The sequence below is a fragment of the Amblyomma mixtum genome, chromosome 2 (assembly GCF_055824585.1).
Source record: "Amblyomma mixtum isolate Tamu chromosome 2, ASM5582458v1, whole genome shotgun sequence".
NCBI lineage: Eukaryota > Metazoa > Arthropoda > Arachnida > Ixodida > Ixodidae > Amblyomma > Amblyomma mixtum.
In genome coordinates, this window is record NC_143013.1 from 39128817 (window position 1) to 39151420 (window position 22604).

The 22604-nt window shown below is 48.8% G+C and overlaps 1 protein-coding gene across 6 annotated transcripts in view; it reads right to left on the reverse strand.

Moving 5' to 3' along the window:
* Positions 1–9413: 9413 nt before the first annotated feature.
* Positions 9414–22604, reverse strand: part of Isha (Insulator su(Hw) mRNA adaptor) — a 49350-nt gene continuing 36159 nt past the window's right edge. For 4 of the 6 annotated variants that reach the window (XM_089571212.1, XM_089571211.1, XM_089571210.1 and 1 more), the window contains one exon: positions 9414–13070. In XM_089571212.1, coding sequence (XP_089427338.1) covers positions 10180–13070 — 2891 coding nt within the window. In that variant the 3' untranslated portion in view covers positions 9414–10179. Of the gene's footprint in view, positions 13071–16222; positions 16268–22604 lie in introns of all 6 variants that reach the window. The other 2 variants (XM_089571208.1, XM_089571206.1) reach the window with 1 other exon arrangement.

The following is a 22604-nucleotide window of genomic DNA, read 5'->3' on the forward strand; positions in this document are numbered from 1 at the left end:
GAAGCCATCACGAAGCCCGCTTTCAGTGTCTAAGTTGCATATGGTGTCACTGTGGGGAAGTGACAGAAAAAATGGTGACCCTGTCCACGTAAAGTTATCAGAAAAGCATTCTCTGTCGCCGGGGGCGGTCCGACTATCATCATCAGACTTCTGCGGCCATACTTGGTCCAGAAACGCGAGCCAAACGGAGGCTTATACACACAGGGGTAAACGTCGCTTATGCCTTCGTTTCTACATTAAGATTCCGCCTATGGTACGTTATTCGCTCGCATCAGTGGAAAGCTTAGTAGAGCATAACGTTGGGCCAGTTGGCGTAGCGACATATTCAAGGAAACTTTGCGCAGATTAACACAAGACTGAAGGGAGAAACACGCGTACACACAAGCGCACGTGTTCGTGTGTGTGTGGGTGGGTGCGTGTGGGTGGGTGGGTGCGTGTGTGTGCCCCTCAGTCTAGTTTATCTACGCAATTTTTTTCTTGAATATGACGCAGACAGCGCAGCAGTAGGTGCTCGCAGCTTTTCGGCAAGCGTCCGTAGTTCTTACGTTTCTAATGTTTTTTTTTTATTTTATTTGAGCACTTGCCATAGGGCATAAGTCGGAGCTGGCGATATGACAGATAGTCATGTAAGCTATTCCCATTCAGGGCCATGAGTAGCCTCCGGTTCTCATTGCTATCCCGTCAACCACCTGGAGATGTCTGCCTCTCCGGTGGCCTTAAGTCAAACGTCTTGTAATCTTTCCCTTGAAGCATTTGTCCCTGCACATGTTCACCAGTTGCGTGGCTGACGTCTCGAGCTGTGGGTGCTGCCTGCCTTTTGCGGCGTCAATGTCCTCAGTACTCACTGGTGCTCGCTCTCGGAAAGCAATGTACATTGGACATGTACTGTGCGATGTCAGTGCACGTTAAAGGTACACTTTGGACAATTTTGAATTAACGCGTCAGTAGATAACAGTATTTTAACGACAAAGAGGTTCCTTTAAAGGGCGACTGCACCACTTTTTTGAGGATTTCGCAGTATTCTCTGGATTCAAATCTATATAAGCTGTAGGTAAAGCATGCCAAGTGTTCCTGCTCTAACATTTAAAATAGTGACGTAATCGACGATTCAATTTTGCGCTTCTCCTCAATGCACCGGAGGAGTGCAGAGAAATTCAGCATGACGTCACGGAAGGTATGATTTCAAATTACCGCTGTTGTCAGCCACACCCTGCCCTGACTCGTTAGACGCTGCCAGAGCACTCTCGCCAGGGTTTGCCTTCGGTGGCATTGGTTTTTTTCCTTCAAAGCAGGCGTTCGTGCGTTGGAAATGTACCGATACCTTCGATGACGTCATCATGCGCCCCCCACTTCGCGTTGTGCGCTGCGGAGAAGCTTGAAGGGCGTCCGGATTTTAATCGGCGATTACTTCCCTATTTGAAGCGCTAGCCCAAAAAGACTTCTCATACTTTACCTGCAAGTTTCACACATTCGACCCTCTCAAGCTCTTTGATTTCTAAAACCTATGCAGTTTCCCTTTAACTCACGACGGAGTTTTTAGGTCTAGAAAAAGCTAATTACTGAAATACCAGTGTCGCCACCATCGGCTGGTTTCGGAACTGCATTGTGTCGACAGAGCTTTTTTTGGTCTCAGATTCCACCAGCTAGATTGTACCATAATCGCCGTTTTAAGTGAACGATGGAGTCCTTCTCGGTGTAGGCACCACGAGCTTGGGCAGAGTGGCGGCAACAACTGGAAGGGACACTTAAGGACCACCCTGAGGGTATGACGCGATAGCGTTCATGCGTCAATGCCCATACATGCTTCCTGGTCATTGTCTACGCGATAGCGTTAATGCGTCAATGCCCATACATGCTTCCTGGTCATTGTCTACGCGATAGCGTTAATGCCCATACATGCTTCCTGGTCATTGTCTACGCGATAGCGTTAATGCGTCAATGCCCATACATGCTTCCTGGTCATTGTCTACGCGATAGCGTTCATGCGTCAATGCCCATACATGCTTCCTGGTCATTGTCTACGCGATAGCGTTAATGCGTCAATGCCCATACATGCTTCCTGGTCATTGTCTACGCGATAACGTTAATGCGTCAATGCCCATACATGCTTCCTGGTCATTGTCTACATTCATAGATCCCTGGTAGCCCTCATACCACTTGTGGCGCCACTGCCCTGCGATGGCAGGTGCTGCCACCGGCGGGGCTTGTGAGACCCAGGTTGCTCTTCCGGAGCAACCTCTCGCGATCAAGCATTAATTGAACTGCCACCTGCCACGGCGGGCAGTTTGCTCACAATCTAGTAGACAGGCTGAGATGTCACAGGGTCACGTGACATGGGTTGCTTCTCTGGGTATTTTCAGTGCATTTTTCACTCACGGCCGTCGACGCAGACGACGGCTTTCCTGCGACACTGTGCCCTTCACGCTCTCGCGTTAAAATCCCATTGAACGCAGGTTTCTCAACCATTTTCTCAGCAATCGATGCGTCCTTAGCTGCCGGACGAACGTCAACATACCCAGGAAGAGACATCGAATCTATTTTCGCTAATAATAAAAAAAATTGTTTAAGTTTTCGGTGTCCTTCCTTTCAAAGAACTTGAGGTGGTTGAAATTAAAGCGCAGCCCCCATTACGGGGTTCCTCATAACCCTTGTGCAGCTTTGGGACGCTGAACATCACACCTGTGACTAGTTAACACTTGAACATGTAATGGCAGCGCCACCTTTGAGATTGCTGTACTACTGCCGGTTGTGTTTTTTGGTTTTTATTAGGCGACTTTATATATTCCTTCGGGATGTCCCAATATATCAGTCAACAGTCTGCGCAAGTCCTGCTCTTTTCGTGTTGTGCCCGCGTCTTGCAGAGCAGTGACATTTTATTATTCATATACCGCATACCTACAGTCTTCTTCCAGCCGTAACAATATCTGATATAAGGACACGCGTCGGTGGCAAAGTTCACGTCACCTGTTTCTGTGTACTATCGGGGACAAAAGTGGTATACTCCACGCGCCGGGAGCCGGAGCAACGGAAAACTGCGTTGCAACGCCTTCTACAGGTGGCATCTGAGATCGAGACATGCCGCTTGGCTCGTTTCAATGTGTCGTGCTTTAGCTCGCCAAAATGCCGCAGTTTTCCGATGCTCCGGCTCCCGCCGCGTGGAGTATACCACTTTTGTCCCAGACAGTACACGACATCACGACTCTACGTCGCGCACTCACACCATTCCCGCAATGATTTACACTCGCATAGTGCAGTGCAGTTAACACCGACAAGTCAGTGCTAACGCAGTGATTCTGCGCCGTCACCACGTGGCAAATGTAGAGCGAAGTTCCGACGGCTGCAAAGAGCAAACGGTAGGCCGTACGATAACCGCATGTTACGGTGTTTCCTCGCGACGCGCAGTACGACGGCGGGACACACTTGCACAATGCGGCGAGGCTCAGTGCTGCTCGGTCGCGAGGTCGGGATACGAACGGCGCCGATACCACATTTTATGCGAAGCATACTAGCCGCACAACCGAGCTCTTCCTTGCTGCGCCGCGCGCGGCCGCGTAGCTACCACTTGACCTACATCGGCGCACCACGTGATATGACGTCACAACAGCTGTGAAAGCTGGGGCTCAACTCGTGCGCTCGCTTGCGGACGCGCAGCCTCCACCGGCGGCCTAACTCCCGCTCCTTCCGCTAGGGGCGCTGACGTCACAACAGCTGTGAAAACTGGGGCTCAACTCGTGCGCTCGCTTGCGGACGCGCAGCCTCCGCCGGCGGTATGCTTCGCATCCTAGGCTTAACCATAAGCTAAGCCAGGCCATTTTTTAAGACCTAAAGAGACATTGAGGACAACTCCATGCAATTATTGTTCTCAGAAAAAAACTGATTCTCCGACTCTTCCTGGCTATGCTAATGTTTGCCCGGCAGCAACACATGCATTTATCGGCGAGGAAAAGGGTTTTAAAAATCGCTCCGCCAGTCGAATCACACTAGCGACGTTCTTACCGGAAGGTCTAGTTACCGCCGTTTTGAAGTGAATAGCTGTGTAGCTTAGAATCTGAGATCCGCGAAGAAAAAAAAATGGCGCCGACGCTTGTTTTTCACTTGCGAAATCGGCCGATGATGGCGCTACCTGCATTGCGTGGTCCTTTACAGCCTGTAAATGCGGTTTTCGGTGTCGGTAGTCTTTCCGATTAGAAGACGGTATCGTTAGCGATACAGGCAAACTACGGTTTCCTCAGAGTCGCTTTAGACAATATAAAGCACTATAAAAGGTACGGTGAAGTCCTTGTTTGGTAACACGCAATATTTTTTACGTGGACCTAGAGAAAACTGCTCAGAGGCGCCAAGCTCATTTGAGTTGTTCGGTATTAAGGCGAAAGCCTTTAATGTCTCATCGTTGTAAGCAGCAGTTGTCGACAGAGAATGTCACGCTTTTCAGTTGGTCGAAACGGTCGTGACGTCACAGTGCGCCAATTTCAAACGGGGCCAATTGTACTTTGCCTAGTAACCATGCAACCAATTGAAGGGATCGTATAGTGATGCTCCAAGTAAGTGGGACTGAGCTTAGTTAATTGCTTAATTACCCAATTAGCCTAATTAACTTCTCTAGTCAGGCCATATAAATAAATAAAACCTAGTAAGAAATTGGTCGAGCTCGGGAATCGAACCCCGGTCTTCGGAGTGCGAGACGAGCATACTATCCACTCCGCCATGCCAGCTCGATGGTTTGGAATGAACAAAGGCACGTCTAGTGAATACGGTGTCTTCGCTCACTGCCATCCTCCTCCCTTCCCTTCCGGCGAGGTTTAGGTGTCCACCGAGATATGAGAGAGAAATACATTTTCTTTCCTCAAAAACCAATTTACCGACGAGCGAGGCGTAGAACCGAATGGGCGATGGCGTTCTATGGACTCCCTGGCAGCGTTGCAAGACGCTCTCGCGTTCCACTCTTAGAGGCGAAGCTTAACAGCTTAACCACACATCAGTGACCACACTTTAGGTCAAAAAAGTGCACCCCCCCCCCCCTGAATTTTGACGGGTGTCCACCGAGATATGTGAGACAGTTACTGCGTAATTTTCTTTCCTCAAATACAATTTTCATTTTCTTCATTACGGGCCATCTTCGGCTTTCTTCTTTCACTCCCACTAACTCCGTTCCTCTACGGTGCGGTTCAGGTGTCCACCGAGATGACAGAGATTTACTGCGCCATTTCCTTTCCTCAAAAACCGTTGCGTTGAAACGGCAAGGCATCGTGCCGAACGGGTCGTGGGGTTCCGTGGACTCCCTGGCAGCGCTACAACACGCTGTCGCGTTCCACTCCTAAAGGCGAAGCTTAAGCTTAAGCTTAATTAGCAGTTAATTAGTATTCAGGCATTAATAAGTAATTAACCATTAATTAGTGATTTGTCATCACTTAGTAATTAGTACTCAATTACATGTGACGCCACTAGTGCCACAGAAGCACTGAAAGTGGTGCGGAAAACGCTTTCGCCTCTACGCACTTTAGACAGTCAAAGTGCCCCCTGAATTTTTACTATGTTCCACTGCTCATACTAGGCTTTACTGAACTGTTTCGATCCATGGGTCGTTTCGAAGCAAGCGTCGGAAGCTTCTTCGCTAAAACCGCTCTAAAGAAACGAACTTCGCTCTAAAAATGGATCGAAAGTCACATGCCCCCAAAACCTTTGGCTGCTAGCATGTAACGCGAGCCGCTTCCGGGCGATGGGCGACCCATCTCCTAGTGTAGATTGCAGCACTAAGGTACAGAACGCATAACCACCTCCACTGCTGCATGCTGCGCGGTATCAAAACCTTACGAGGCAAAACAGACAGCAGCAAAGATGGGAACGCGTTCGGTCAGAGCTGCCGCAGTACGGGTACTAATGGGCAATGGTATGTACAGCCTCCGACAAAAGTATACGGGCCAAGGGGTTTGCTTGTGAGGCCTGCTGCATGCCTCATTATGCATCCTCAGCAATCGTAGCCTCTCGAGAGAAATGGCTTCGAGTTGTCAATCCTAATAAGCTTTGGACTGCTACACGTGCAAGGGAGCCCCGCTAGACAGAAGCAACTCCCTTGGGCTGTGTGTTTTTGACGGGGGCTGTACCTGTCGCTGGGCATGGAAGCTGGGCATCTAATGTACTGTCGGGTGCAAAAGTGGTATATAACACTGACTCGCAGCAGCATGGTTCGCTGCTCTTGTGGCGCCTTTTGGCATTTACGCCGATCTAGAACATCACGAAACGAAACCAGCGAAATGACATGCTCTGGATGAAAATGGTAACCTCCTCGCCTGTCTAGATAGTAGACGTTGCTGAAAAATGGCGCGGGAACAAGTCTAACCGAAGCGCTAGTGTCAAATTTCAAAGCCTTGCACGATGCGAGAGAGCATAATGAGGCCAGGCCTGCTGCCTTCAAGTGTCCTCCCCCTTCTTGAACTACCGGTCGGGGCCGAATGACTGCACTCAACGAAAAATATCTTGCCTCGGAATCAAGGGCATTTACATTGGGCTTTTGTTGACAGGTGGCATAAACTAGTGTAATTACTCAGTGCGCTGCAAGTGACTGATAACAGCAGGTATCAATCGACAAGAGGATTCCCGAAGAGTCACAAGCCACATAAGGGCCCTGCCTCAATCTTACAAATGTTTGAGTCCTTCGACACGTAACCACACTATCAACTCAAATAGCATTTAGCCTGAACAGCAGCGTTATGCAGCCAATAACGCAGTACATCCAGTAAATTTACATTCCATACCGAGTCCATCGCACATGAAGCAATATAGGCTACAGGCTTCCAGCGCCGTTTTTGTCAAAATACAAACTTTTTGAGACGTCGCACTGCCTCATTCCAAAAGCCCACTTGCGGTCTGTATGGGGTAACAATTCACCCTTACAAGCAGAAAACATTTCGTCCCTGGTGCAATTGGTTTGGTTAGGTTTATGGGGTTCAACGTCCCAAAGCGACTTAGGCTATGAGAGACGCCGTAGTGGAGGGCTCCGGAAATTTCGACCACCTGGGGTTCTTTAACGTGCACTGACATCGCACAGTACACGGGCCTCTAGAATTTCTCCTCCGTCGAAATTCAACCGCCGCGGCCGGGATCGAACCCTCCTCTTTCGGGTCAGCAGCCGAGTGCCATAACCACTGAGCCACCGCGGCGGCACCCTGGTGCAATTGAAGAAAAGCAAGATCGTTGACTTTTCACCCCGGCGATTGAGAGAGATCTTTTGCATTGCACGATTCACTTCCCCACACCGCCATGCGCACACGCAGACTGGTCCAGACACAGCTGCGAGCACCTGGCGCCCGCAGCTACGTCTCCGCGGAAGCAGATCGAGCTATGCTAAATCCAATTTCAGGGCTGTGCGGCATAGCGCTGTACAGGGCTTAGGGTACGATAAAACGATCTTCATTGAACATTAAAGGCTCGTGACGCTATCCGCGTAACGGCGAGAGGTTAGGGTGGCAAAAGCCCAAGGAACAGAAGCAAGAAATCAAAATCTCGTAAAGACTTCAACTGCTGTCGTGAAACATTTTGCGTCGCGATAAGAGTAATACAAAAGCGCACACGCTCCAACACACATGCCATTGTTAACGTCGAGCATTCCATTTATATATGCTGCGCCGTTTCAAAATAACAGTCACTTCTGACGGCTAGAAAACTCAAAATGTCGGGGCTGATACAGAACACTCTTTACACACTTAAATCTGGCATACTCATTTCCCGCACTCTAGGTTTTACAGTGCGCGGCTTCGTTCTGACCTGGCGTATTGTGCCTCGAACCCAGCGGCGCAGGCGACGCGAGGAACGATACACCTCGGTGGACCTCCGAAGGGCCGCCGCGGAGCAACGGCCCCTTTTCCCGACGGTCCCTATCTGGACAAAATACGGCGGTTCGGCTGTCCACGGTTGTCTCAACGGCGCGATAACTGTTCGTTAATGCGTCATGGAGCCGACAAGTTCAGGCGATATGGAAGTAAATGCAGATAGCCCCCGTGTCAAATAATGCGGCTCAATCGAACGAAAAGAAAAAGCGCCTATCACGACACTAGTCGAATATGTACTGGCAGAAAGCAGTCTGAAGCGCTTTTATTTCCGCTACGCGGAAGAGAACGCCACGCTATATAAAGCCAAACATTTGCCGAACACCTGCTTGTCGCTAATTCATCTCACACACGAGACACCTGAGGGCGCGAGTAGTGGGTCCAACCTAGAGTTACTGTATATGCTACCAAAGGTGCATATACAGTAACTCTAGTCCAACCTAGTTCGGCCTACAATATGCGCCAAATCAGCGAGATCAAGAAACTCACTATAGTCAAGAATGAAGCGGCGCATGCTTCTCACAGGAGGCCCTGCAGCCAGCCGATTTCCATGATGCCGTGGTTTTTAATACCCCATTTATCTGCCACTCCCCGCGATTTAACGGTTGCAGATCCAAGGGCTCCTTTGAGGGGCATTAGCCGCTTCGTTCTTGACCGGCACCAAGTGAACCGGTCTAGTTACGCCCTCCCTCCAGAAGCTAGACTATGGTAGCGCGCGCCACCAAGTCAGCGCTTGCGAACTCGGGTGCGCGTATAAAGATGCGGCGTAAGGAACCACAGCTATAACAGCTGCTAAGTAACTTGCAAATTAAAAGTCGAAGAATCGCGTGGAGATGTTTTCTGAAGGGTAGCAAACCGAGGCGCCATCTGCCAGCTCAAACAGCTAAGAGACCGCGCGCCGAGGCTTTCGAGCAGAACAAGGCCCGAGGAATCCGCTAGTACCGCTAGATCCCTACAGAAGGCGCGACCATCTGCAGACCAACTTAAGTCGATTTGAGCACGCAACTACAAACCATCGCTCTTACACCGTTTCGCAAATGGTGCAATTATAAACAAGTGCCAAGTCGTCGACGCCAACCGGCACACTTGGTCTCGCTGTACAGCACGTCTCGTTATCTCCAGTGGTTTGCAGACGTCCTGTTTCTGCGTCACAAACGCGACAGATATTGCCACCGCTCGACAGCCACAAGCAAGAACTGGAGGACGCAGCTTCCGCAGTACGTCCTTCATTTCTCCGGTCTAAGCGTAGTCATGCTGCATGAAGAGCGGTGTTGCACATCACAACACAGTGGTAAACCACGCAAGGCAATGCAGTCGGGTAAGTAAACAGAGGAGGGCCATGCCAGTTACGCCCGATGGCAATAACTATCGACATGAGCTCTGAATACAGGCATCACTGCTTCACGTTCGTGCACACAGAGAACGAGTCCCCTCTCCAGAAGTTCAAAACGTGCAGCGAAGGGCACACACGGGGAAAAAAAAAAAAAAAAAGTTATGACCAACGAAACTGATATAGCCTAAGTATTCTGTTAGGACTCTTCCTTCCGCATACAGCGCCAAGCGTCACTCATGTACTCTCCCATACCAAACTGAGTGGATGCTGCGGACAATCAGCAGTATTTATTTCTACCCAGAAAGCATACACTACACACTCGCTCTCAGTACCCTTCTCGTTTCGTTACAGCACATAGGAAAGAAAACACGCTCGAACCTCTCTAAACAACTTTAGAGGAAACAAAAATAGGCGTCAGGAGCCTCTTTCCCAGGGCTTCACGGGTGAAGCGACGGGAAAGATCACTCGCCCTCGGTTCCCTAACAACGCAGCTCAACATTCCGCGATAGGTCGAAAGCGTGCCGTGGGAGAAGCCGCTACCTTTTGCGCCGAGCGTCCGTGGTCGATCAACAGTTCACAGTCCGGCAGGCAGGTAGCGTGGCCGCTGCAGTCGTCGTCGTGTCCTCCGTGGGCCACTTACCCTGCGGCTGCCGATGGCACGTCGAGCTTGCAGCTACTTGCAGCAGAAAGACAGCCTGGGGAGTAACATCAATCGTGTCTTGCTTCTTCAGAGACACCCAGCGGGGGTGGGGCCAAACCAGAAAAGGCAAAGCATGTTTCGTGTAACAGAAACAGGCAGAGCACTATTTTCGTTTTATTTGGTTTTGCGACCCGCAGGGTCGGTGGGCGACTTGCTGCGCCAGGGCAGTCCATTAAGAAGCCCATTTCTGTGTTTTTTTTTCTCAGGCCCGGGCAAAGCCCTGCTCCGTCCCGTAATGCCGAGCTGTCTCGTTTGTTATGTACACAACGCTCCTCACGCACACACATTCGCGCACTCAAAAAGATGAGTCTTCATCAGATACGTCACGCCTTTGCTTGGTCCGCTGCCTTGGCTGCTTCCGATTCGGCGGGGGCCTTGCATTCAACGTCTTTCGGCAAAGGCACTTCCTCAGTGCTCCCGTTCGGCCTGCTGTTGCTGCTCACCTCGCCGTTGCTGCTCGCTTCAGCTGCTGCGGCTCGCTCCGGCGAGCTGTGGCCACGGCCGGTACTTCGGTCACGGTCTCGGCTCCTGCGGTGGTCCCCTCTGCTACTACTGCGCTCGCTGCGCTCCTTGTCCTTGTCACCCCGGTCACGGTCTCTGTCCCCACGATCACGGTCCCGATCGCTCCTGTCGCGTTCTCTGTCCCGGTCTCGGTCCTTCTCCCGGTCTCGGTCCTTCTCTCGATCCCGGTCCTTCTCACGATCACGGTCCTTTTCCCGATCACGGTCGCGATCCTTGTCGCTGCGGTCTCGGTCCCGGTCGCGATCGCTGCGATCCCGGTCCCGGTCGCTCCGGTCCCGGTCACTCCGGTCGCGATCACTGCGGTCCCTGTCGCGGTCGCTCCGATCGCGGTCCCTGTCCCGGTCGCTGCGGTCTTTGCTCCGATCCCGGTCCCTGCGGTCGCTTCGATCCCGATCGCCACGGTCTCGGTCGCTGCGCTCCGACCGCGACCGAGATTCACGGTCCTCGTCCTCCCGCGACCAGCGGCTTCTGCGCTCGCGGCCGCCTCCTCCTCGCCGCCGTTCGGGGGTGACCTCGCCAAAGGCATTCGTGAACACACGCCTGTCGTTTCCGCCGAACCCACTGTCGTCGCCGTCCCTCCCAGCGCTCCAGGCGCTGTCGGGTCCGCGCTCGGACTGAGGTGGATCGTTAAACCTCGACCGTGGGGGACCGAAGAAGCCAAAGCCCGGCTGCTTCCACGGCTGCTCGCCGTTGGCCTGCCGCTCTTCAGCAGCTGGCCCGTTCGGCCCTCCCGCTGGCGGTTTCCAATCCTTTGGCGCTTCCCCGTTCTCGTCTCTTTTCTTGTCAGTGAAATCGGCGGGCTTGTCTTCCGCACTCTTCTCCCTGTGGCTGTCACCTTGGCTCTCAGGACCTTTGCCTTCAGCCTGCGGAGGTTTCAGGTCCGCGATACAGGCCGCCATCATGGGCGGTAGGTTAGGAGCCAGCATGCGGGGACCGGGTGCCAACAATCGCGGTTCTGGAGGCCCAAGCTTTCTCAAGTCTGGTGGGGGAGCGCCTAATCTAAAGTCGGGTGGCCTGAGCATCCTATGGTCTGGCGGCCCTGGCAGCATTCGGTGGTCTGGCGGCCCGGGCAGCATTCGGTGGTCCGGTGGACCGCCAATCATCCGATGATCCGGAGGGCCCAACATTCTGTGATCTGGTGGACCTCCCATCATCCTGTGGTCAGGAGGACCTCCCATCATTCTGTGGTCAGGAGGGCCAGCTATCATTCTGTGGTCAGGAGGGCCACCCATCATTCTGTGGTCCGGAGGCCCACCCATCATTCGGTGGTCTGGAAGCCCTGCCATCATGCGATGTTCCATGGGCCCTCCCATCATTCTGTGTTCCATTGGTCCCCCAATCATTCGATGGTCAGGAGGTCCTCCCATCATCCTAGGCTCTGGCATAGGCACACCCATCATTCTGTGGTCTCGCGGACCACCCATCATTCGATGCTCAGGAGGGCAGCCAAGCATTCGGAGTTCCTCCGGGCCACCCATCATCCTTGGCTCAGGCGGTCCACCCATCAATCTTGGCTCCATAGGGCCACCAATTATTCGCGGTTCTGGTGGACCACCCATCATCCTAGATTCAGGCCCCCTCTGCATACGAGGTTCCATGTGACCACCCATCATTCTTGCTTCTGGAGGTCCATCAAGCATACGCTGTTCCAAAGGGCCACCCATCATTCTCTGCTCTGGTCCTACCACCATGGCTTGGTCATGAGGGCTAGGCTGCCGAAAATCGCCTGATGGGGGAACTATCATTCTTGGATCCGGACCCATTAACCTAGTTCCTGGGAATTCCATGCCAGGCCTGCCATCGGCAGGGTTCTCGAAGGGGAACATGGGTGGCCCCCTGAAACGTACCGGTGCACCAGCAAATCCTCTAGGAGGCATGGGGGGTGATGGCATTCCTGGGAGCCCAACAGGCAAGGGAATTGTAGCAGAGCTCACTGGAGGTACTTCAAAAGTGCGAGCTTCCTGTCCTGGTTCGGCAGCCTGCTGCCCTGTACTAGGTTCATCCACCTGCATTTTGTCAGGCTCAGTTTTTTCAGGCTGTGCAGCCTTGACATCTGCACTAGGTGCTTCATGACTAGATCCAGCCACTGGAGACTTTGTTTCCTTTGCTGCTCCAGAATCAGTCTTTTCTTTTCCTACCAGACCCTGGTTCACAAATTGGCTTGGCACACCAGGTGGCGCAGACAGAGGTGCAAATCCACCAGAAGATGGCACCACACCAAACTCATTCACAGTCGGCTTTGAACTTTCAGCAGGCTCTTTATGGCTGCCTGCTGCTGCCTCCCCTGAAGCAGAAGGGACCAAACCAAGGCGACTTGCTTCACTTGTACCATCTTCATCTGTGGGTGTGGCGTCACCATCAATGGCCATCGGTACATCTGCGGTCGAGCTATCTACAACAGGTGCTGTCACCACAGCGGGTGACTGGGTGACAACTGCAGCAGGGTTTGCTGTAGTGACGATGGGAACCACTGCTGCTTGAGAGGTGACTGGGAGGCTCATAGGAGGATGAAGTGGCAGACCCAATGCAGCCCCTGGCAGGCCCAAGTGAGGGGGCAGCAGTCCCAGGGCGCTGGGCCCCAGGAGGGTTTGGGAGGTGTTCGGTGGCACCATGAGCATGTGGTTGGGTGGAGGAGGCACACCCATCGGCAGCTGGATTTGAGACATCACGAGGCTCTGAGAGGGCAGCATGCCTGCAACAGGTGCACACAAACAAAGTAAGTCTTTTGCTGAAACAACTGTAGTCACAAACAGCGGCATGCTAGACACAAAGACTGGGGACCCCCAAGCAATGGCAATGACTGCCAAAGTGAAAGTGCTCACAGCAGGCTGCCAAGCTAAATGAATAATGACCGCTGTGAGCACAGTTTCCTAAGAATCACTGGATGTTTGAGCTGTTGTGCTTTGCAAGAAGCTAAATGTGGCTTCCTGACACTGCAAGCATGTTTTATACCAACCAGAAATGCTGCCAGGAAGTTGGTTTTCAATACCAAGGTTCGTTTTCGTTGCACCTATACAAATAAAAAAGAGCAGTGGCACGATGCAGCGCAGAAGGCATTCCCTACTGTACTTCAGTAAACATGTCATTAGCTTATCTTACGGCAAGACATTTTGGGGGGAATGGCAGGGCAGCGTTCACTGGCCCTGGACATGACGCCACACGAACATAGCAACTGCAACATTTGCAATGTTTAGCTGTAAGAACATAAGCTTCAGAGAATTATTCTCTAGTCCATGACCTATGAAACAGATAAAAGCAGTCGTTCTGCGATGACAGGCAGAGAAAAATTCGGCATTTCGGCACCGAATGTGGCTTTTAGATGTGCAGCCTTCATGTCAGCACCGTTGTCCAATTAACGTGTTCAAAAGTGGGGCTGATGGTTGCTTCCACCATAGGCAGTGCCTAAAGGCTGGCTCCATCGATAGGGCCTCAAGTGACCTGAGCACAGGTGGAGAGGAATAGGTAGAAAGGAGCTTGTAGCCTGTTTTGCACATGGTTTTACAGAGAGGTGAAATCATTTTCAAAGGCGGTTGTTTGCTCAATTTATGTCAGACACCTGAAATAAACTATCCCCATGCTCCACCAGTGTGCTGATTGTTGTTTTGTAGCCTTGGAGCTGAGCAGCCAGCTCTGAACTGACTAGTGGTGTGAAGATACGGGTTGCCCTTTTTCATCCTCCCTTGTGTAGTGCTGCCACTTTGTATTTTTCTCCGTCTCGGGTTTTATACGAAATGCTAACAATTGCTCCTGAATAACACAGCCAAATTTTCAAAACAATACTATTGAGACCAGCACTGAAACGAAGCATAAAAAAGGGGTTTCTTGCTTCGGACTCGTGCAGTCCACCTTATGTCATGGGGGGGGACTCAGATCCCCTCTCAATATTGGTAGGGGGCCTAAGTCCCTCCGTGACCCTCCTGACTTTAAGCTCATAGCATGCTGTGTTTGTCAGCAGCGGTTCAGCGTAGTGGCGGTTCTGCGACCACCTGCAGGTCTTCATTGCTAGGTTAGCCACACTTTTTTGGAGGTGCTTCTCCACTGGCTATTTTCATGAACAATGCTTAAGCACCGGAGTCGTCCAAAGTTCTCCTAGTACAAACATAGTTTTCAACACCTAAAAGCATAATCCCATTTTGTACTGCACTTGCCCGAAAAAACAGCGCATAGTGGGCAGAAAACACCACTTTGACATTTTCGGCATTAAGATGCCATGTCCACGTTTGTGGACGTGCCACTCTGAATGTCCACCGCAGTACTTTTCCTTCATCTATGATAATGAAAACTAGTGCGCCATTTCTACATTAACCTATTTTGACACATTCCATAACAGCGCATAGTGGGCAGAAAACACCACTTTGACATTTTCGGCATTAAGATGCCATGTCCACGTTTGTGGACGCGCCACTCTGAATGTCCACCACAGTACTTTTCCTTCATCTATGATAATGAAAACTAGTGCGCCATTTCTACATTAACCTATTTTGACACATTCCATATGGTAAATTGCATCATTCCCGACAACATGAACAGACAGCATGCAAAAATAAAAGCTTTCAACCAACCTGCCAAAAAAATGCCGTGATGCCTAACTTTTCTTATTTTTTACAACACACATTTCGCTGTAGCTGCGAGAGATGGCGCCACAAACTGGACAGGAAGGGTCAAATGGTAAGAGCGCAAAATTAAAAGGTGGAAATTTGCTTCGTATACGAAAATATAAGCAGGCTCAAGTCGCGTCCAAACATGTGGACACAGCGCCTGAAGGGGTTATGCACCTTCGCAGTTCACGACGTTTGGGTGGTTGGGGTCCATCCCAGTGCTTGCAGTCCGGTGAAACCGATATGCGAGGGCTAAGCAGGCTATGTGTCGTCGTAAGCATTGCATTTCAGGCTGCATTCGACAACTGACAACCGGCGCACTGTCTGCATGTCACGAGAGAACGTGGAAGGGATTGTACCGCTCGCATTGCAGCTCAGGTTGCTGCTTTTCTGTTCGTTTCGCAAGCTATCTTGTGTTTTGCCTGCAGTGCCTTGCCGTTAACCGTCCGCTGACGTCACTGCTCCAGTAAGTAGGGATCTGGCCACCTTACAATACTTCGTGACAGCATTCAGTAAACTTTAAGCATATTGCCTAACCGTGATATCAGACCTTTTTTTCATGACAGCAACTGTTATTGAAAGAATTCTAAACAAGGTATTACTATACAAAATAAAGTTTATTGCTGCTATTAATACAGCACGATTCCCGGTTCCTTATTTAATGCCTGGTAGGTTACAGGTATAACAAATTATGCTGATTAGGCTCAAGCAACCTGAGGTTTTCCCCTCCCTTGTTCATTTTGTGATCGATTATGCTGATGAGTAAAAATAAAATTTGTTTCAACATCTCCGTTTCTCTTCATAGCTGTGTTTTGTGGAAAAGCATTTTTCTTTATTTTGAACTACCTGTAATGAAAATCGAAATTATTCGATTTGATATTTGAATACCTCTAATTTGTTTTTCAGGCCATGCTTAAGAGAAAATTTCAGTTGAAATTTAACTTGGAAGTATTATTTGCTTCTATCTGCACTCTACTTATAATATTCAAATTCAGTTCAAAATCCAAAATTCACCTATTTGCACGGCTCTACAAACTATCCAACAAAGCCACTTTTGTTAGGTAGAAGCAAAAACCCATAAGCACTGGAAAACGTATTTAGAATATCACGCCCAAGGTGCCACTACAGAAGGAACTGAAGCAGAATTTGCTGGCATCTTAAAAGAGCCCTAAGCAATACAGCTGTTTTACCACATGTGCTATTTACTGGCATTATTACTATTATTATTATTATCAGTATTATTTACCTGGGCTAGAAGAGATGTTGCGGCGGAGGCAGGCCACCTGGGGTTCTACAACATGCACCGACATCACACACCACATGGATTTTTTTTAATTTCATCTACATCAAAATGTGCCTGCTGATGCAGGGATTCGATCCCGTGTCCCTAGTTAGGCTCAACTGCTGAATACCACAGCTAGTAAGACATCGCAGCGGGTACATCCAGAGTGTCTAGCTCACATGAAACTTGAGGCACTACTGTAATTCACTAGGAGACTGAGAATGGAATATAAGATTGAAGTGCATGGAAGCCTGCTACCCGCCCGAATGTGGACTGCTTGCGACAAAAACTATACTGCACCATGCATAACTACTAGTCACTATGGTCGCTTTGACGCAACATACAACTATTCTGGACTTGGGAACCACGTCTCGCCATGTGTCCGATGCTGAACTTTGCCACCAGTTACAAACACAACATGCCCCCATCTTCACAGCAATCTGCTGCCTTCCCACTGTGCACAATGTATCCGTAGTACCAAATGGCTTTCTATAGACTCCATGGCCTGCTGGAGCCAGCTATGTGACAGTATGCAATGTCAAATATACTATAACCCATCAAGAATAATACCAAAACAGTGTTGCAAACAGCTGCACATTTGAAACACAGTTTCCCAATACTTTCCAGCTGATAGACGTTTATCAAGTGTTGGTAATACGGTAGAGCTCAGCTCTTACAGTCCGGGGGGCAGCATTTTACCGGCTGCTAAATTGTTGAGGTCAAGTCCTGCAGTAGCTTTCACAGAATCCCATGCCATACAAACTCTGCTGTTACATGGCAGTGGTACGAGCATACCCATACGATACGTTGCGACCGTTATCTCACGCTGGCCCATACGATGAATGCCCGCAGCCACTTTGAATTTTTATGAGGCTTAGTCAGGCTACAGCAAAAACCACTCACATCAAAGGGGCTGCTGGCCCCTAGAGGCAGGTTAGCGTGCATGGCATGGCAACTGTACGTCGGCCAAAGCAGGAAGCCTGAGCCCTCAGCATGTTCTGCGGCTTATAGTGTGCTCGGGCCACATCAATGCTTCGTGCGCTAACAGGTGGCGTGAATTTTGTTGCGGCTGCTGGCACAGTTTCATCCCCGTAGAAAGGAAAGTGTGCAAAGCCACAGGTGCAATAATGAAACTACACTGCGAGAGAGAGCATGGGGGCAGCGTCGTACGAAAAGCAGTTGCATGGGTCAACGACACTGCAGAACTATCTATCATTCATCCTCAGCACTGACTGCACACGTGTGAAAACACCTAGCAATGCAGTCACCCATGCAATGCAACTGATGAGCCCCTTTTTCTCGAAACGCCCTTTTTAGTTCAAACTACAAGTACTTCGATCAAATTTTTTAAGTTCCTGTCATCAAAATTGGAGCGTGATGAGGGCCTGAACAAATTAAACACGGACATCTGATAAGCATTCCAGATCGACCAAAGAGCATTGTTTTGCTGTGATATACATGTGGACAATTAGCTGGCACATCCAATCTTCAGTCCCATTTTCGAAGATGAACACAATGGCCACAAGGCTGTCCTTGTCTTGCCCTTTATGCCAAGTGTTCTGTAATCGCAGCTGTCCACTGTGTTGTTCCATTGTGATCCAGAGCACAGGTACAACTCTGCCAGCCATGCTTTGAATCCGATCCGGCACCACCCTCAAGCGCTTCCATGGTGCTAGAGTACACCGTGGTCCTCAAGACAGTGTTTTTGCAAGTATTGATAAAAATGTGTGCTTGCGTGATCAATGTAAATTATCTAAAAAAAATCGCCAGAAGCATTAATACAGAGTTAAAACAAGCAGATATCACAGTCTTTCTTTTTTGTAAAGATATTAATTTCAGCCATGCACACAAGTTTTGATACCACAATATTTTAGATGCTGGTAAAGCCATTGCACAGATATCGTAGATCATGAGCTGGAACAGTCACTTTTTGCAGAATGCACTTGCTATGGGGAACTTTGACCAAAAATTTCACTGTGTTGTGGACACCGATGGGCCATACCATGTGCACGAACTCTGCTGCTCCAAACGTGTAGTGTAGGAACAACACCTTTGAGAGAAATGAATGCAGGAGAAAACTACTTTTGTACTTAAAAGAATGTCTTGCTGGGCAAGGTGGTAACTGTTCACCGTCGTCCCGCCTTTCTGCCTTGTGTTCTGTCTTTTTTCGCGCCTGTAACCAAAGATACTTTTGTACACTAGTCCATCCGGCATCACCACGGTGTAAGAATATACTTAGGTGCTGACATTGCACCCAGCGGCGCAACCAGATCTGCTGCTCCTTGCACTTCTCTCGAGCGCGGACAGATGGCGCCATATGATGGGGGCTTGTCTAGTTGCCGAGCTGCGACGCCTTAATGCAGGCATTGTGCGATCGTTCGGTACGCTCTCTCTGGGGATTGCCTGGCACCAATGTTCTAGGCGAGCAGGCTCCAAAACAGCTTTAATAAGTGAAACTTGGTCCGGACAACTCTGGCAGCCCGGGTACGAAGCAGCCCGGAACTCTGGGTACGAAGCATAATTTATTTTATTTATCTATTTATCAAATACTGCCAACTGCCTCTTGGCAGTCAAAGCAGGAGTGGATACATTGTTCTTGAACAATTGCTAAGGTGAGTTTAATTCGCAACCGTGGTTGAAATATTGTTCACTTTCTGATCAATCGAAGTTAATTTATCAATAGTTTTGTCTAGGCGACTGTTTGTTGAGGCCACACTTTCCTTTAGTTCCTTCAAGGCATCCATTATCGTCTATCACGTCTATTCGGCTTCTGGAACCGGCTGGACCCCTCAGGTGTGCCATAGCAGCAACCAACACATCACAACCACTATGTACATAGGCCGTGACGACCGTCCATACAACAACAACCAACACATCACCGCCACTATGTACAGTCTCTCTTTGTCAAAAGTAACCAGGCTGCATGGTTTGTTTCTAGTTCATACAGTGGAACCCGTACAGCTTCCCTGAAGCTGAAATGGTTGTTAAAGGTAAGGACTGGGGGTCTTCTTACCTTCCAAATACTTTTCATGTTTAGGAAAGTCACAAGGGCTCCACTATACAAGCTAGAAGCAAATCATGCAGCCTGGTTACTTTTGACAAAGACTGTACAAAGGCCACGACGACCATCCATGGCACCGGCCCGCGCCACTACATGCGTTTGCACAACGATCACTGTGGCTGGCCCAAGCTAACTTTGTACGTGCACGGTGCCTAACAAAATGTGGAAGCCAAGAACTTAACGTCCACACCTTGTGATGCACTTCGGCAGCGCATAACACTGACAAGCACAGCGTAAAACGGCACCGAAAGCCGTGCAGGCCGCTCAGCTGTGTCTGCCGCTTCGCAAGCGAATAGCCACTACTCCGCAGCCCCCCAACGTTGCTGCAGTCGGCACATGTACTAGAGGGCGAACACGATCTGTGCGCACTCTCTGCCGCGGCGAGCGGTTAGTGTCAACACCTAAAATATTCTTACACCGTGGGCACGACCAGCCTAGATAAAATAGGTAAAAATGACATAATCCTAAGCCCTGCAAGCCATAATTTACAGGCAAAACAAAAACAAAGGCTGTGAGAAATGAAAACGCATCACAACACCCTTGAGGACTCATTTCTATCCTTTATTCGGAAAAAAACATTGGCATTATGCTGCCAGCATTGCTTATTTTTACTACTCAGCTTATCTCCGCAAGCTTCTGCGCAGTCATCCTACAGCACAAAAGCAGAAAACTGAGAAAAAATAAGCTGCAATCCACTGAACAGCATTGCATTAACTCTTTCCCTGCCGAGGGGAAAATTAACTTTTTTGTAGGCATCAGTAGTTTTTTTTTTTTTTCTGTAAAAACTACTGCATTTAAAACTTTATGCGATACATGAAAACAGCTAAATAAACGTTCTTCTCAGGCATATCAGTTTGAATAAAGAATTGCACTTTGCAGCAGTAAATTTTATTTGCCAAAAACAGGGTTTTAGGAAAAAAGTGAATAGAATTTGTAAAGACACACTTGGATCTGTGTAGTGGTGAGTTTTATGGCACATGACCAACTACATTTGTATCTAAAAAAAAAAAAAAGTCAGGAATTTTCTGAAATATGCAAAATGTTTGGTATTCCACTGGCCACTATCTATGAAACAATCAAAGTGCTACTTTTAATAGTATTCTTACTACAAAACAATCACTGTAAACCCTATAGTTGCCGCCTGTGTTCCAGGCTGGTTTCCGTTCTCGCCGATGTCAGATCTGAATCGCGATGAAAAGGCAGCATCTTCAGACTTGCTGCTACTCGGGTCGTCGATAAAATCAATTGCAGACAAAGCGGAGTCCTGAAATTTACGTTTCGGGGCATGCGTTGCACATGCGGAGGCTGCCAACCAACTCGACGCTCCTGCGTCTTCGGAGCACACTCAATAAACGCCGCCTTGCTGAGGGGGGGGGGGGCTGCACCAAAAGCAAAACTTTATTTGATAACTAAAAGCCAGATGATGTAGCGTGCCCATAAACAATGCAGAAGGCTCCGAAGTCGGGCGGCAAGGTCATCGTTAGCGGGCAATGAGTGGGGCACAGCGTCTTTGCAGCACGTTAAAAAGTGCTGCCTTGAGGGGAAAAAAGAAAACTACATCGAAAACGAAACTTTAGTTCTCTGACTACAAGACAGATGCGCAGCATGCCCCTACGCAATGCGGAAGGTTCCGAAATCAGCACGCAAAGTCATCGCTGACCGGCTGACTATGCTTAATAGCGTGGTAGGGAAAGAGTTAAAAGAAGAAAGCCCCGCCTATGCAGTAAGGACTTCTGAGAAAAAAGGTCTGTCATAAATCCATAGCTGTTCAAAAACTAATAATTAGAGAACACTGCAACCTTTATATACTGCACAGCCAAAATTTACTTCAAAGGTGCTCTCTGGATCAAAAACTTTCTGGTTCTGTGGAACAATATAAGGTCCTTATGCTCAGTTGTTGGGCTTTTATGACAAAAAAATATGGCCACTCCAAAAAAGTTGCTTTCGTGGTTTTTCAGAACAAGTGGTCATGAAACACCTTATTTCCTTATCCTGCACAAGGGGCTTTCCTGAGGTCACCTATGCTAAAAAGTGAACAAATTACCAGCATTTCTGAAATGAGTTTTATTAAGCTGGCACACTCACTAGCTCATTGTGCTGTGAACGACCTTTTTACACTTAAGATACAATACTGACAGTTCGGTTATGTTCTAATGGCATAAGAATACAATGTCCCTGAAAATTTGATTAAAATTTGTCCAGCAGTTCAGAGATTGGCCTTTCACCTCCACATCCCATAATACGACGCTCACAGTGAGTAACAAGTTTAGGTTCGTAGGAGGATTCAGGTTCCAAGATTCCAAATCTGCAATTTTCACCATGAATAGAGGCTCAATGAGCCAGAAAACAGCACAAAAGTGAATGACAGCAGTGACACCACTCAAGCGTTCCAACTTTGCCTAGTGAAATTAATTTTCCACCGGCAACAATTAGCTCATCGCTTTCATGTGCAACACGGTTTCAAATTGGGTGGAAAACACTGGAAATGCAGCATGCATGGCATAAGAACGTGACGCATTGCCTGCTTTGCACGCTATACACAGTAAGTCCATAAAAAAATGTTACATTTTTTTTTTACTGATTTTATTTGGAGCATTCTTTCAGACACAAACGGTCTAGGATAACAGGGCTAAAGGCAGATTGATTTTATTTGGAGCATTCTTTCAGACACAAACGGTCTAGGATAACAGGGTTAAAGGCAGATGCTCTCTGCCTGACTAGGGCCCTGGCACCCATACAGTGCTCAGATATGCACAAAGGATTACGACATTATACAACAATATACAAGTGCTAATGTGATAATAAAAGAGAAAAAAAAACCATCCAATACAGAGTTTACTTGGTTTTCAAAACATGTATGCTTAATGCTTTTAACTGGACAGTATGTACGTTCTGAAGGCATTTTTGAATCTTTTAACTGCTCTATATTGCTGTGATATGTCAAGAAAAGATGGGTGTGTATTTAGAAAATTAGGGATTAGATATGTCAGTGTTTGTGTACCATAGCCCGTTCTTATGGCGGGTAGTCTAAAGAAGCTCTTTCGAAAGTTATAACATGTAGTACTGGGCAGGCACAAGTTGGTTAACACTGATGGATTTCGCATGATTTTGTTCTAATATGAGTAGCAAGTTCCAGCTCATATAACTGGTTTATTTTTAGCACATCAAATCTTAGGAACACCGGGGCTGTGTGTTTCAGCTGTTCCAAGATTTTCGATGCATCACATAGCTCGTTTTTTAAGAATGATCAATTTGTCAAGGTTAGACTTGGTAGTAGAACTCCAG